Source organism: Melozone crissalis, unplaced genomic scaffold (genome assembly GCF_028551555.1).
Source record: "Melozone crissalis strain CALT ecotype California unplaced genomic scaffold, PUWL_Pcris_2 ptg000027l_1, whole genome shotgun sequence".
In the NCBI taxonomy this organism is placed as follows: domain Eukaryota; kingdom Metazoa; phylum Chordata; class Aves; order Passeriformes; family Passerellidae; genus Melozone; species Melozone crissalis.
This window is the reverse complement of record NW_026535805.1, coordinates 8209059-8223364: the sequence shown is the minus strand read 5'-3', so window position 1 is coordinate 8223364 and position 14306 is coordinate 8209059. Positions and strand designations below refer to the sequence as shown.

The following is a 14306-nucleotide window of genomic DNA, read 5'->3' as shown; positions in this document are numbered from 1 at the left end:
GTTGTATTAAAGCAAAGGTGTCATCATAGGTGTCAGTAACTCTTTTGTGGTGAACTTTTAAATATCTTTCAGGTTTGCATTGATGCTTTAGGTTTGCTCTGTGAAACCCATCGTACTACAGAAATTGTGTCTCTGGAAGAAATGCAGCTAATTCAGTTTTTTATGCTGTACAACTTGAACAACCAATCTCCTTCTGTAAGGCAACAGATCATTTCTCTGCTGAGAAAGGTAACTTCTAACTATGAGCAATGTCTAACATGCCTCTTATTTTAGTTATAACTCCATTTTAAAGGAAATAATGAGTATGTTACGAAGTTGCTCATTGGAAAGAGTAGAAGCTCTGAGGCCAGCAGTATGCTTTATGTATTACCCAACTGAATGGTGTTAAGTCATCACAGGCAAGGATGGCTTAAACAAAATATTAAGTGGCAGAGGCAGGGTGACTTCATGGGTGGTGGTGGGTGTTGCTTGACCTGCCAGCCCCTGCACACTTTGCCAATAGCAAAGCAATGTGCCCTGGAGTCAGCAGTGAGCCTTGTGATGCCTTTGCTGGGGCCTAAAGCTGTGCTTCCATGGACTTGTCACACCTCAGGCAAATTCAGTCACTTCATCACCCTCAGAAACCTGACCTTGAAAACAAAGTAGAAGAATATTCACTATGATGTGATTGTGCCATTACAGTCTGCAGGGAAGGAGTCTCTCGTTTGGTGGAAGTTGCCAAGGTCACATGTAGCTCATGGTAGAAGGATGGGGATAAAATGAGGAACCATGCATGTATAAAGAACATCTTGGAAGATGTTTATGGCAAAGGAAGGCAGTGTGGAAGGAGAAAATAATTAATTTGAGAAGGGAGAAAAATGAGGGAGTCAGTTTGGCAAAACCAAAAGAGAAATCCCATCTCTTTCCTTTCTTACCTGGTGCAGACTGAGGAGCATGGGATGGAAAAGTTGTGCTAGATGGGAGTGTGATAAGAAAGGAAATACAGCTTATGGGCACTAAAAGAGGTGGAGAAAGCACTTCTGAAGTGAGTCAAACTCTAAGGGACACTGAGGCTGTAGAAATTACCTGCATTGAGTGTTTTTATAGATGAGTTCAGTTCCACAGAAAATGAGGCAGGAGGAGGAGGCTTGGCATGAATTTAAGGAGGGAGATGGAAGAAGGTTTTGGAGGTGTAGAGGGAGGAGAGAAGAAATTCGTCACAAGAGAGGTGGGAAGCAAAACCTTGTATTTGGAGTGGAGAGAGAAGGATCTGTTCTGTGTTATGCTGTGTGCAAACTTCCTAAAAATTATAAGCAGTGTGATTTGGAAAATAAGCTGAAAATCTACCTTTCCCTGATTTCAATGTCAATGATTCTTGTCTCACCTATGTTTTCTTTTGTTTTAAAAGTTATTTTGCAGGATAGAAGAAAGTTCTCAAGTGCTTTATAAATTGGAGCAAAATAAAACCAAGCAAGAGTTAGTTGAGAAGACAACTAAAATGCCTCCTTTGAGGATTTTGCAGCAATACAAAGTAAGTAGACTGCTAGAGATGCAGGTAATAGAGGGTGGGGATAGCACTTCTGAGAGTTCTTTGTTCCTGAACACCACTGGATAAGTTAGGCACTCTGTGTGTTAGGCAGTAGTTCAGTGCAGAAATAAAAAAACCTATGAAGTCAAACAGTACTGGGGAGCTTGTCCACTCTGATGCTCTTGTGCAAGTTTATTTTGACTAAATATGCTGTTGTTGCTGAACTGAATGCCCATTGATATTTGGAGGGTGCCTTTAAGGTAAATTTGGTTTGAAACCAATAAAGGTTATGAGGGATTGCACTGTGATGTGCATTGAAACAGCAGTAAGTGAGGGATGGCTGGAGATGGACCCTCAATCCAAAAAAAAAAAAAAATTGGGCAAATGTCTTGTCATCTGTTGGCCATTTAGTAGTGAGCTTTAAATGATGTGTGTTATTGGGATTAAAATAGAGATCAGTTGAGCTTCAGTCTTTTTCTAGGTCTCCAGAATAATCAGTGAGTGAGAGAATGAATGACAAGAGCTTTAGCATGAAGACTTCTTTTGTATTTGTCCTTTTTATCCTGTTTAAAGGCTCACATCATCAGTATCTTTGTGCCAGTCTGTTCCTTGAGTTCTGCTTTTCCTGGTCAGCTAATTTTCAGGATTAGATACAATGGCTGTCTTTTTGTGGGCCTGAGGAAAGGAAACTGTTGTATTTAAAAACCCAAATGATTGTCCAGCCTTCACTGTACTCTAAGAAACAAGAAACTCTGTCTGCACTGTGAATGTTGGCCTCCTGTTTTTCCAAAATTAACTGTAAGGTCATAATTTTTGGGGTAAAGCAGAATGTCCTGAGTTCAGTTACTTAGGCTTTTCTTTGTAGGCCAGCAAGTAAACAGTCTTAATTTTTTTCCTGCAATTTTTTTTCCCCCAGGATTTCATGTCATCTGTATGTGCTAGACTTTTTGAGGTATTGTTTCCTGGTTCGTCACACCCAACCAGGTTTTGTGCACTGAGTATTTTGGAATCAATAGCAGAAATATTTTCTGTTCCAAAAGGTAAGAATTCTAATTTATAGACTTTAAGAGACTGTAGGAATGGGAGGTATTGAAGAAATGTCTTTTATGCCAGCTGGTCAGTTTGTGTCAAAGTAAAAGGGTATTCTTAGTCCTTTATTTCTATGGCATTTCCTGGATTGCTTTTGTTTCACCTCAAGGGAGGATGGTAAGTTTTTATGGAAAAGGGAATATTGAAGTAAATGCTAATCATTGCCTGTTGCATGTCTTCTATAAATTTTTAGATTTTACTGCATAGCCTGTTTTTTAGGAAGGCTTATTTTTTTTTTAATATGAGGAAAATGTCTGGACAAGTGTCAATGTATTTGGTAACTTCTCTCCTTTTTCCTGCTCATATATCTTGATAGCTTGAAATGCTGAATTCACAAAAACTCTTGGTTGAAAAATATTGCATATCCTCCTGATACTATGCTAAATAAAAACCAGTTTTATTGTCCAGTTAATGATGTGCTGATGTTATTTTAAATTTTCTTCATGATTTTATGGCAATCTTAATTCAATAAGTATTTAGAGCTTTGGAGTATTGATAATCTTGCTAAATCTTGTCTCTGGATCACGCGGTCAACATAAAAATATGTTTCAGTCCTAAATTGTAACCTTTTCTTTAAAGAAATTAGTTGTCTGATATTAAAGTTGATTTTGAGGGGGAATAAAATTGCCATCTTGCTAACTAGTTTCTCAAAACCACTTGATAAATGAACACAATGTTATTATTATGAGTATGTAGAATATTATTGCTGTTTTTTTAAAAACAAAGTTATCCTCAGTTGTGTATAATAGCAGCTGAGGATTTTGTAAATTGGACATTACTTCTATAAAGGCAATTCAGCTGCTGTATTCTGTGCTGTATTATGGTGCAGTTGTTTACATCCTAAAATTTCTGCCTTCTTTACAGCATTAAGTCAAGTCACCAGAATTCACAACTCATTTGTATCTAAATTAAAACTAGAAGAAATTGTAATGGCTTACATTTTAAGGGATTATTCCTATGACAAAGTAACTCAAAACACCAAGTGCCAAAATACACTGAAGCTTTCAACTACTTTATTGAAAGGAATTATTTTCTAATATTACGTACTTACAGGAAAAGAGTTTTTAAGCAAGACTAAATAAAGGTTTTTTTTAATGCTAAATTTAGAGGGAGTAAATGGGATTCTGTTTTTGGCAACAAGATATTTTCTGTATTACTAAGAGTAATTTTTCTAAATAAGGTAAGCCTCTTTTTTATTCCTAACAATGTTAAATATGGTATTTTAAAACCTATTAAGAGAAATAATATTAAAATAATTATTTGGCTAAAATTTAATGCTTCTTTTAGTATAGCAAAGCAGAATGTGAGGAGAGTGCTTATTCTGGAAAGAGTTACAGCACAACTATCTAAGGCTTTAATTTCTTTGAACAGGCCAGGCACAAGTTTTCCAGCTGGATCAGGAGATGGATTCTGCTCGTGTCCAAACTCTGATCCAGTGCTTTGCCAGTACTTTTGAGGAAGTAAAAATTCTGGCATTTAGACTTCTGATGAAACTACGTGATGTTGCATTGAATTTACAGGTATGAACTTGAAGAGTTTAGAGGGAGTAATTTTGTGGAAGATGGATGTTGTGTAGTACACCAGGTGCTTGTGTTAGGTACAGAGCAGGAATCCTGAGCCTTAGAAGCCAGTCCAGGTTGCCTGCAGCAGTGTTCATCACTAACACCTTCTGTATAATTGTACACAGCTGCTGCCCCTGCCCATGGAGGCTTGTTTCACTAATGGATGGAGGAGTTTGGGAAGTTCTTTGGGTATGACTGTGAACTGTTAGAAAAATAGTTAATGCAAGCCCTTGGCTTAGTTGTGACTTATCTTTCTAAATGATTGGGGGATTTTAACTTGGTTTCTCTTGTACTTTTGCGAAATGCAGCTCCCTGTTTCCTTTCCTTTCTAATTGATCTCAGGTTTCATTGTCTGATTGGTTTTATTGATTTCTGACAAATTTTGCCCTTTGACTTGATACTGATTTGTCTGTAATAACTTGATGAAAATTTATCTTAAAATTCATTAGTACAGATGAACAAATACTGCTACCAAGTAAATTGTGCTTCTCTTTAATGTCCATTAGTAGATAAAACACATTAACTTGAAAAAAGAAATTTCCTGTGAGGTGCAGTGTAATTGAACACTGCTTTATAAATGGCTGTCCCCATCCTCAATGTCTATGTAATTGTATCCTTGCTAAATACATGCACATGCATGTTTTGAGTGTAAGGTCATCAGTGCACAAAACAAGTGTTTCTCAAGAAATATGTACCAGCAAACTTAATTAAAAGCAGGTTCTCAGATTCCAGGGTTGTACGAAGCTTAATTAAATCAATCTGGAAGCTCAATTAAATGAGCAATATTACTGATTTGGTTTCTTTTCAGGGTTCTGAAAATCTAGATCTTCTGTTCCAAGCAGCAATTGATCTTAGCACAAGCACCAAGCCATATGATTGTGTCACTGCTTCATATTTGTTGAACTTTTTAGTATATCACAAAGGACTGCAGCACATTTGTTTAGGGAAACGGCTTGAACATAACCCCCAGCTGGATGAGAACACATCAGTGAGTACAGTGGAGAAGAACACTTTGGCAGGTAAGATTTTGGGGAAAGGTTTTTTTCAAATTTGTTGAAAGTTTGCTGCTTTTCAATAAGGCTTTTGATAGGAGGGTTAGTAAGAGATGCTTATTTCTAACAGGATTTTAAGTATATTGTATTTTGCTGTTAAGGAGCCATGTTCTTTAGTAAGATCTCCATCTAGTCCTGTTGGTGTTGAGGCTGTTGAATATTCTATAAGGTGGCTTTTGTCATTTTTTGTAGCAGGGACATTTGAAAGTGCTATGGAGGCCCAGGCAGTGAGCCTGGTGAAGCTGGGTGCATAAAGTGCAGGGAAGAGCCCTCTGCTTCCCCTGAGAGCTCACTCACCCAGGGGGAAGGCAGCTTAGTTAGTCTGTGTTTCAGTACTTGATGTTTGCAACCCTGCCCCTTGGAGCTCTGTTCACCTGGCCCCATTTTTCTGTGTGATTTGCAGTCCTGTGAATACACACCCACAGTAATGAGGCTTTGTTGACATACAGAATAATTTTGTTTGTTTTAGTGTCCCTGGATGAAAGATGACAGGGCTCTAGATCTGGCAGGTTTGCCAAATTTGTTCACCAAGCTTTCTCCACTTAAAGTAATTTTCAGTGAAATTAAAATACTTAAGTTCATTATTTGTAGTAAAACATTTTATGTAATTTGCAGTGAACTCATTTTTTGATACTTTTTTTGCCATTCTTGGCTTCTCTACAGATGCCTGTTAATCCTTTCTTGATATGCAGTGAAATAACAATTTTGAGACATGGTTGTGGTTGCCATAAGTGAAGGAAATGTGTGGGTAACCTCATGTCTCATTGCTCTGGGGCATCTGCTGCTGGTGGTGATCCATGGTTCCTCATTAGGATCTGCAATTTGTTCTGATTCTGGCACTGAGATGTCACAAGCTGTAAACAGAATTGGAATAGACACGTGTCCTTAAATTGGTCAGGTTGCTTAGTGGAAAACAAAGTTCAAATGTATAACTGTGAACTTCCAATCTTTAATATTCTGCTGTACTCATCATTGTATTATTGTGGCTGTAAGGGTGTGAAGTCTGACTTTGCACTATGGAGTAGGTAATTCCTTGTGACTTCATCATAAGCTGTGGGATTTTCCCTGAGCATAGGATGTGGGCTGTGCTTTTCACAGCTGCTCTTTGGTTCAGAGAGATAGATTAAATTGGCTATAACAAATCTTGCTGGAGTTTAGGTAACTGAAAATCAATGGTAACATATTTCAATGACAAGAGGGATGTGTATAATAAAGGAAATTGCTGTTTATATTCCATTGAATTGTTGTGTACACAGGTTTTATTCCTGTTTCTTAAAGCAAACTTATTTCTTAGAAAATCATTATATGAATGTTCAATGTAAATCTGTGCTTTAAAATATTTTAGTTATCAAGCTTTTGTTGGTGGAAGTTGAAGAAGAAATATTCCAAGCCAAGAAGTCTCTGCTTCAAGCAGCAGCATCCTTCCCCATGTATGGGAGAGTGCACTGTATAAATGGGGCTTTGCAGCAATTACCCTTCAAGTAAGTAAAACACACGAAATAAGTTGTAACTCCATATTTTAAGGAAAGCATACTAAATGGAAAGCTGTAACTTCATGTTTAAGTGCAGTGGAAGAGCTGTTAAGGAGAAGAGAAAATCATGCAGTATTATTTATAAGGAAATCCAGTACCTGTGGCTTTTAGAACTCTTGCTGACTGCTGCAGTGTTTGATACTGCCTTTGTATGTGGTAAACTCAGCCTTAAGGCTTTTCAATCTTTACCCTATTCATAGTTTTCATAAATATTGTTGCAGAAGTGTTTGTAATTTTGGTTCTTTCTTTTAAATATAAAATTATTTTTAATCCATGTTTTGTTTTGGTTGTGATTTTGACTTTTTTTCTTTAAGTGACTTGACCCTGGTGTCTGAATGGAAGGAAATAGTGACCAGGCTCATTCTGATGTCATACAGCCTCTCTGCTGTGGTATCACCAGTAGTACAGAGCTCATCACCAGAGGGTCTTATTCCAATGGACAGTGATCCAGGTAAAGAACCAACCAGAATCCCAAAAGAATTATTTTCTAATCTGATGCTTCTGAAGGTCTCTTTGTCTTGCAGTCATTCAGAACTAGACTGAGCACCCCTCCCTTTCAGCTTCTCATTTTATGTCATAATTTTTGGTCATTGTTTTGATTTCTGATAAAGTTTTCTTGACTTCTTCACTAAAAAAAGCCACAAACATTTGTAGAGTGCATTGTTACATCTCTTTCAAAACAGGGGCTGTAAATTCAGTGTTTTTTCCTTGATCATTCTAATCAGCATAGAACCTTGTGGTTTTTCTTTTTTAATGCTTATAGCTTTCTTCTGTACTTATGCACCCAAAATGAATTACATCAGTATAAAGAAATGGAAATAGTTTTGTCTCCTATCTTAAATATCCCTCTTGTTTAATGTGCAGAAAGTGCAGATCGCCTGCAGATGATTCTGCATGAGATACAACCACAGGACACAAATGATTATTTTATGCAAGCAAAAATCCTGAAAGAACACTGCAAAGAAGAATCTGAAAAGCTGGCTGACCAGAGGCCGATGAAAAATACTTGCATGGAAATGAGAGGTAAAGCCAAGGCTATATAAGTAATTAAATCAAGGTATTTTTTATAGAGGAGTCATTTTATGTGGATGATCAGTTGGAAATTACTTGCTTGTGTAACATTTTAGTTCTTGCCTGTCAGAAGCTTGTAGTCCATGGACTTGGCTTTAGAAACTGTCACAGACATGTTTTATGAAAAATCCTTTCCTTAGAATTTTTTCTCCTGAGAAGCTGAGAGGCCTCAGGAGCAAAATATAAGCAATGATTATCTGCTGCTGTGGAATGCAGCAGGTGCATCTGTGATTGGTCTCATGTGGTTGTTTCTAATTAATGGTCAGTCACAGTCCAGCTGTCTTGGAGTCTCGGTCAGACATAAGCTTTTGTTATTCATTCCATACTTGTTCCTCTCCTTGCTAGCCTTCTGATGAAATCCTTTCTTCTATTCTTTTAGTATAGTTTTAATATATCATCTACTTTTAATATAATATATATATCATAAAATAATAAGCCAGCCTTCTGAAACACGGAGCCAGATTCTCATCTCTTCCCTGGTGCTGGGACCCCTCTGAACACCCCCACAATAAAATAATTAACTTCTGGAAGATTGGGATTAATCTCTCTTAAGACACAAGTGAAAATCAATTATTTTCATATTGGCCTAGACTCTATTGCCTTAAGTGCACTGGCAGGTAATCCTGAGCATCTTTTCTATCAAGCAATGCTTCTAATGTATTTCTTGTTGAGAAGTATTACTGTGATTTTTCCTTCCTGTGTAAACGAAGCTATGTTCATGCAATACAACTTGCTGCATGAAATTACATAAGCAGAAACTTCAGCTTGAAAGATTCTAATGATAAAATGTTCGGTAGTATTTGTCTGTTTTAATGAATAGCAGCCATGAAACTGAACCTTGCAACGATAAAGAAATGATAAACTTTGGCATCTTTAGTGTGGGCCAGAATAAATTTATAGAATATCCATACACTTGAAAATTTAATAGTTTATGCAAGTTTTTGAACTTCCTTGCCCCGGTTGCTTTTCGTATTTTGGAAATGTTTGGGGCCGCATGTTTTGTTTTTCACGATTAGGGACAAACGCGTGCAGGTGCCGCCGTGGCCGCCAGGTGGCGGCGGCGCGTCACAAACGCGTCTGGCTTCGGGAGGCGCCCGGAGCCGTCCGGGAGCCGTGGATGGGCAATGAATGCCTGCCTGCAGGTGTGCCTGCTTCTGTGCCTCGGACTGCGGGTAAATACCAGCTGTGACTCTTTAAAACAGCTCTTCTCTGGTAAAATGTTTATACTACTGCCTTTTCCAAGTGCAAGAAAGTGAAGCAACTGTTGAGCCGGCAATTAGTTTCAACAAGATTAAATTATCTTTTGGGCAGGGAACTTTAGAAATTTTTTCATAGTTACTTGTGTTTTTTAAGACAGGCTAAATGAAGTTTAAATTACACACCTGCATCTGAGAACCTTGAGTTACACCATTGCATTTGTTGTGTTATTGTTTTTAAGGCAAAGACAAGCAAGCGTGTGATGTCACAGCTCAGATGGTTCTTGTGTGCTGCTGGAGAAGCATGAAGGAAGTATCTCTGCTCTTAGGGACACTGTGTAAACTTTTGCCCTCACAGACTACATCTGAACCTTCAGAGGGGTTGATTACTGTAGAACAGGTAGGGAAATAATTTTTATAAGAAAACCTTCAGTTTCTTCTTGGGTGGTGGTGAGGCAAAGGCAGTTTTCAGAGTTTTTTTTCCTTAAATCTGTGTTCTATTTGGGAAAAGTACATTTTAAATTTCTTTTAATTGCCATAGTAAGGGTTTTCTTTGCTATACTTGGTTATCAGCCCTGTTTTGGTCCAGTGGTATCTGTAAAAACAGATAAATGAAGAAGTTACTATACATTACTAAAAAACTCATTCATCCTAATTGTCTTGGGTTATTTATGAGATGTGTGATGTGTTTAGGGATACCAGTGCCTGCCTGCCACCTTCCCTGTTGTGTCTCTCTCAGGATATATTAGTCACTAATCAAATTGCTAAAATCTTCTAAACTGACTTCCTATTTGAAGTCTCTTTTGTCTCATTTTGAGCTCTATGTATTGGGATTCTGCTTAAAGCTCTTCCTTAATTACCATCAGAGTCAAGGGTTCTGAAAGTCAAACATGCTGAATAGTCCTAGTCTTGTCTTCCTCCTATCCATTGTTATGAATAATTTGTATGTAGTGTGATTGTATCTTTTTCCTCTGATTTTTTTTAATATGAGAGATCAGAAATGTTAATATGCCATCTGGGTCTCTTGCAGAACATTGAGTTCAGTGTTTTCAAGAAATTAGATTACCACAGGCATTTATTTGGGAAATATTTTGTGTTTATTGAATTTCTGTTTTAATTGATGACCTTTTCATTTACATATGTTTCAACAAAATCAATTTGCGTAGAAGACTGAAATATGAAAGGCCAGCTACCTTTTAACCTCCTTTTCTTTCCAACAGAAAACAGTTACTTAGTACTTCCTTAGGTGTTAGAACTCTACATTTTAAAATAAAACACAGTATTATGTACTCCAGATTTTATTTCTTATCTAATGTTGTGGTGCCATGGAAATAGTGTTGGTGTCTTTATTCTTGTATTGTCTCCAGTGCTCATGTTTTCATCTGGTTAACAGCTGTGCTTGCTTTGTTGCTGGGGTCTGGAGGGCAGATGAGAGAACAGATATGCATTTCCACCATTATGTTCCTTAATCTGCACCAAGTCACAGAGGAATTGGTGTTTCAAAATGAGTCAGTTCTGACTGCAGCATCTCTGTTTTTGGAAAGCAGTATTTGATAGGTGCTCTTTCAGAAATAATACATTATTAAGGAAGGAGTTGGACTTCCATGATCTTTTGGGTGCCTTCCAGCTCAGGATTTTCTGTCATTCCTATGAGTAGGAAAAGATGCCTTCTTTTCCTATTGATACCTCTTCAGCTTGTTAATGCTTCAGATAATTCCTGTAAAACAGAAGAAGAATGCTAATGGATGAGAAGTCAGTTTGAAGTCGTGATTTTCCTCAGGCTTGCAAGGAAATACACAAAGAAAACTTTGGACATTTTCTTTTGTAACTTTGGGCATTTTGTTTTGTAACTTGGGGTCATTACTGTGTGTTGTACAAAAAAAGAAGGGTTTCATCAGAAATGACAAAAAATGTCAATACCATAGCTGCTAGGGCTTCAGACTTATTAACCACTTATCAGTGCTGACAAATAAGCAAGTTGGATTTTGTTGTCTTATGCATGTAGAAATTTTCTTTCAAGTTGCCCATTCTTTTTCTTAATTTTGGAACTATTGGAAGAGATTTAAGAATACAGAGAAGGAAAACTTTGAGAGAAACCTTGATCAATTTGCCTTGAGCCAGGCTAAGTAATTGTTGAGAAGAATCTGGTATTACCTCTTGGCCAGCATGTGCCAGGCTGTTGCAAATCTTCCCCTTCTTGTACCATGCTCCACATCTAGGTCAGTAACTGTATGGAATTGTGCCTTAGGGATCAATGCTGTCATAATTTATTCACCCCAAAGATCACAGGGAGTGTTGACTTTGCTCATGAGCTATTTTACATGGTGGCCTTGCCTTAAGAAATAATAGACATAGGAAGTGCAGAATATAGCTGGAGCTATCTCTCTGTTCAAATGCTGGAGGAATCTCTCTATCCAAATGCATTCTTTTCATTTTCCCTCTGATCCTGAAAGTCCAGAGATGGCAGGCTCAGAGCTCTGCCTGTTAATGAAATCCATATAAATAGTATCATGTAACCACCAAAATGGCATCTAATAAAGATTCTGTGGGTTTTTTTGCCATATGACATGCAAATTATGAGTGCTCCAAGTCTGGAGGAACATTTAGTTCTTCCTCAAACTCCTGTTTATCTCACCTGGGAAGTTTTAAGACAATTTTTGGAGATAAGCTTGCCACAGCTGTGTGCCACAGTGAAAAGAAACAGGCAGCAGAAGTAAAGACTGAGTTGTCCCATGGCCTGTAATAATCTTTTGGAACACCTTGGAGAGAATTTATATCTTGAATACCCAAATTCTTGTCCTCAGCAGCAAGTCTGGCCCTGTATGTTGTTTTATTAGTAAGGTTCACCAGTTACATTCTAAATTTCTGACCAAGAACTGAGTTATGGTAGTGCTGCTTCTAGTCTCTGAGTTCAGTCTCATGCAAGCTTCTAGTCAGTGTGGCTGTTGCAAGAAACTCAGAAGTATAAATAGTAAAGTTGGAAGTTATGTGACCCAAAAAAAAAATTGCTTTGAGTTCTAGAAGCATAAGCATGGTGCTGGGACAGGCTGGTGAATTGATTTACATGTGTATGGATTTCTTGATTTGGTTTTGTTTACACACCTGGAGAATTGCCCTGTCTGTGGGTCAGTTCCTTGTGAATAAAGGGCACTTACTTCTCTTTTTTGGACTAGAAGGCTGAAATGAAACCCTGTGGCTACATAAGCTACCTTAAAATCTACTCAGAAATAACTTTTTTAGATATCTCCATATCTCCAGTTATTGTGTGTTTCACATAAGATAAGTTTTAGCTGCAGGAAATAATATCTAGATGGTCTCAGATTTGTTTTTTTTAATTAATGCCATCTCATTGTTTGGGTGATGCAAATTAGTTAACAGAGGCTGAAAAACCATAAAGGTAGATATGACATTAACTTCCCTGACAACTTAATTATTTGTCAAGCTATTAAAGTATTAGAGCAATTGTATAAGTAACAGAACAAGCAGAATTTTAGAAGCAACTTGATGTGATTTTATGCATATTTTTATACAAAAGGTTTAAAGAAACTTTTACTGGAGAACTTCTAGGAAAAACTCCTGAAGTAAATTTTGCATAAGGCCATTAAGGATGTGCTATGCATTGTAAACAAATTAAGTGGGAAGTTGGATTTAGACCATAAAAGTTGATGAGAATTAAAAGAAAAAACCCAACAAACAAGACAATTTATCCTTCGTGGAATGAGACTGTGTGGATCTGTAACATCCAAACAGATTTAAAAACTTTGTGTTGTAATAGAGTTCTAGAAAATAAACTATAAGTGAAAGTTGAGGTATCACATTTACAATTTTAATGCTTTTAAAAATAGCTCACATTCCAACATCATCTTCATTTTACAATTGTTTCCAATGGTCAACAGCAATTATGCAGAATTCTGGAATGCTAGAAATTTTTATTTATATATGCATTATCTAATCTAATGTAGATTTGTTTCCCTTTGGTACAATATTTGGAATTTGAATTTCATATCTTGAACAGTTTAAGATTTGTTTTCTGCTGTTGTGCTTTAGTTGACATTTTCTTTGGTGTTTTTGGCAAGAGTGTAGCAAACAAGAAGGAATCTGCATTTGTTTCCCCTGAAAATCAGAGTTGTCCCTTTCTTCTCGTAAAATCTGAGTATGTCCATCACAGACAAATAATCAATTTCATGTCCTTTGTATTTTTGGACTTTTTGAAAGAACACAGAACTACCCCTAAATAAATAAGTATAATATTTGTTATCATTAAAGTAAGTGGGTGTTTATTATAGTACTTCTAGTTGCTTTTTGCTTGTTGCTTTGAGGATTGTTGCTTTGAACTGCAAAATATTTTGCGTCTATAAATAAATTATGTGTATGTAATTCCAAATGGCTTAGTAATTTTTTCTTTCTCTTTTAGGTTAAAAGTGTTGGTGATTACTTTAAACATCATCTGCTGCTATCAAGGCACAGGGGTGCCTTTGAATTGGCATATGCCGGCTTCGTGCAACTTACAGAAATGCTTTCCAGGTAGAGGATGGACAAGTTGCTGTGCTTTTAATACAAGTTTTAACCACTTTTGGCATTGTCCCTGAAGCTGAGCTGTGCAGGCAGATCCTTGCTTTCATGTGGATTTTATTTAAGTTTGGTGTAGGCATGATTATGACAGTTACATGATGTCTGTGACTTGGACTACAATACTTATGGTTAGAGATGGTGCTTAGGCATTGAAAAATGATACAGACATATAATGCTTGCTGCATTTTTCTTCATTTCTGGCATCTTAGTTTCCTGAACAGCTCTTAAAAGCTCTTGGGGAAAATAGGAGTGCAGAGTTCTTCCATTTCACTCCCCTTTTCTGGTCCTTTGTGAAAATGTATGCCAGACTTTTTGCTTTAGCCGGGACATTTTCTTGGAAACTTCTGTTACCTGTCACAGAGTTGGTTATTGTGACATTTGGAAGACTACCTGACTGTGTATCACAGGGTGTGATACGCACTCTGGCTTTTTTCTTTCCCCTTGTAACTTTATCTTTTCCTAGAAGAACTAAATGAACAGAATTGTCCTGAGGTCTGGGCAAGATCATTGGAATTTCCATTACATGCTTAGCTACTGATTTCAAGTGCTGGTTATGTTTCTTTGTGGTATACAGTGTTTATATCCTATCCATGTTTTAATAAGACAAACTAAAATTTCTACTGACTAGGTAGTGTTTGGTGGGTTTTTTTATTGTTGGGGTTTTTTTTAATATGAAAGACCAGTCAGATTTTCAATTTGAAGTACCTGTATTTTCACACCAATGG

General features: G+C 37.1%; 1 protein-coding gene across 2 annotated transcripts in view; it reads left to right on the top strand.

Annotated features, from left to right (window-relative positions):
* THADA (THADA armadillo repeat containing) overlaps nucleotides 1-14306 on the top strand; it is a 152066-nt gene that overhangs the window by 9692 nt on the left and 128068 nt on the right. For both annotated transcript variants that reach the window (XM_054280582.1, XM_054280583.1), the window contains exons 13-22: nucleotides 73-228; nucleotides 1388-1510; nucleotides 2424-2547; nucleotides 3968-4116; nucleotides 4967-5177; nucleotides 6556-6691; nucleotides 7057-7193; nucleotides 7607-7765; nucleotides 9252-9409; nucleotides 13424-13533. In XM_054280582.1, coding sequence (XP_054136557.1) covers nucleotides 73-228; nucleotides 1388-1510; nucleotides 2424-2547; nucleotides 3968-4116; nucleotides 4967-5177; nucleotides 6556-6691; nucleotides 7057-7193; nucleotides 7607-7765; nucleotides 9252-9409; nucleotides 13424-13533 — 1463 coding nt within the window. The remainder of the gene's footprint in view (nucleotides 1-72; nucleotides 229-1387; nucleotides 1511-2423; nucleotides 2548-3967; nucleotides 4117-4966; nucleotides 5178-6555; nucleotides 6692-7056; nucleotides 7194-7606; nucleotides 7766-9251; nucleotides 9410-13423; nucleotides 13534-14306) is intronic.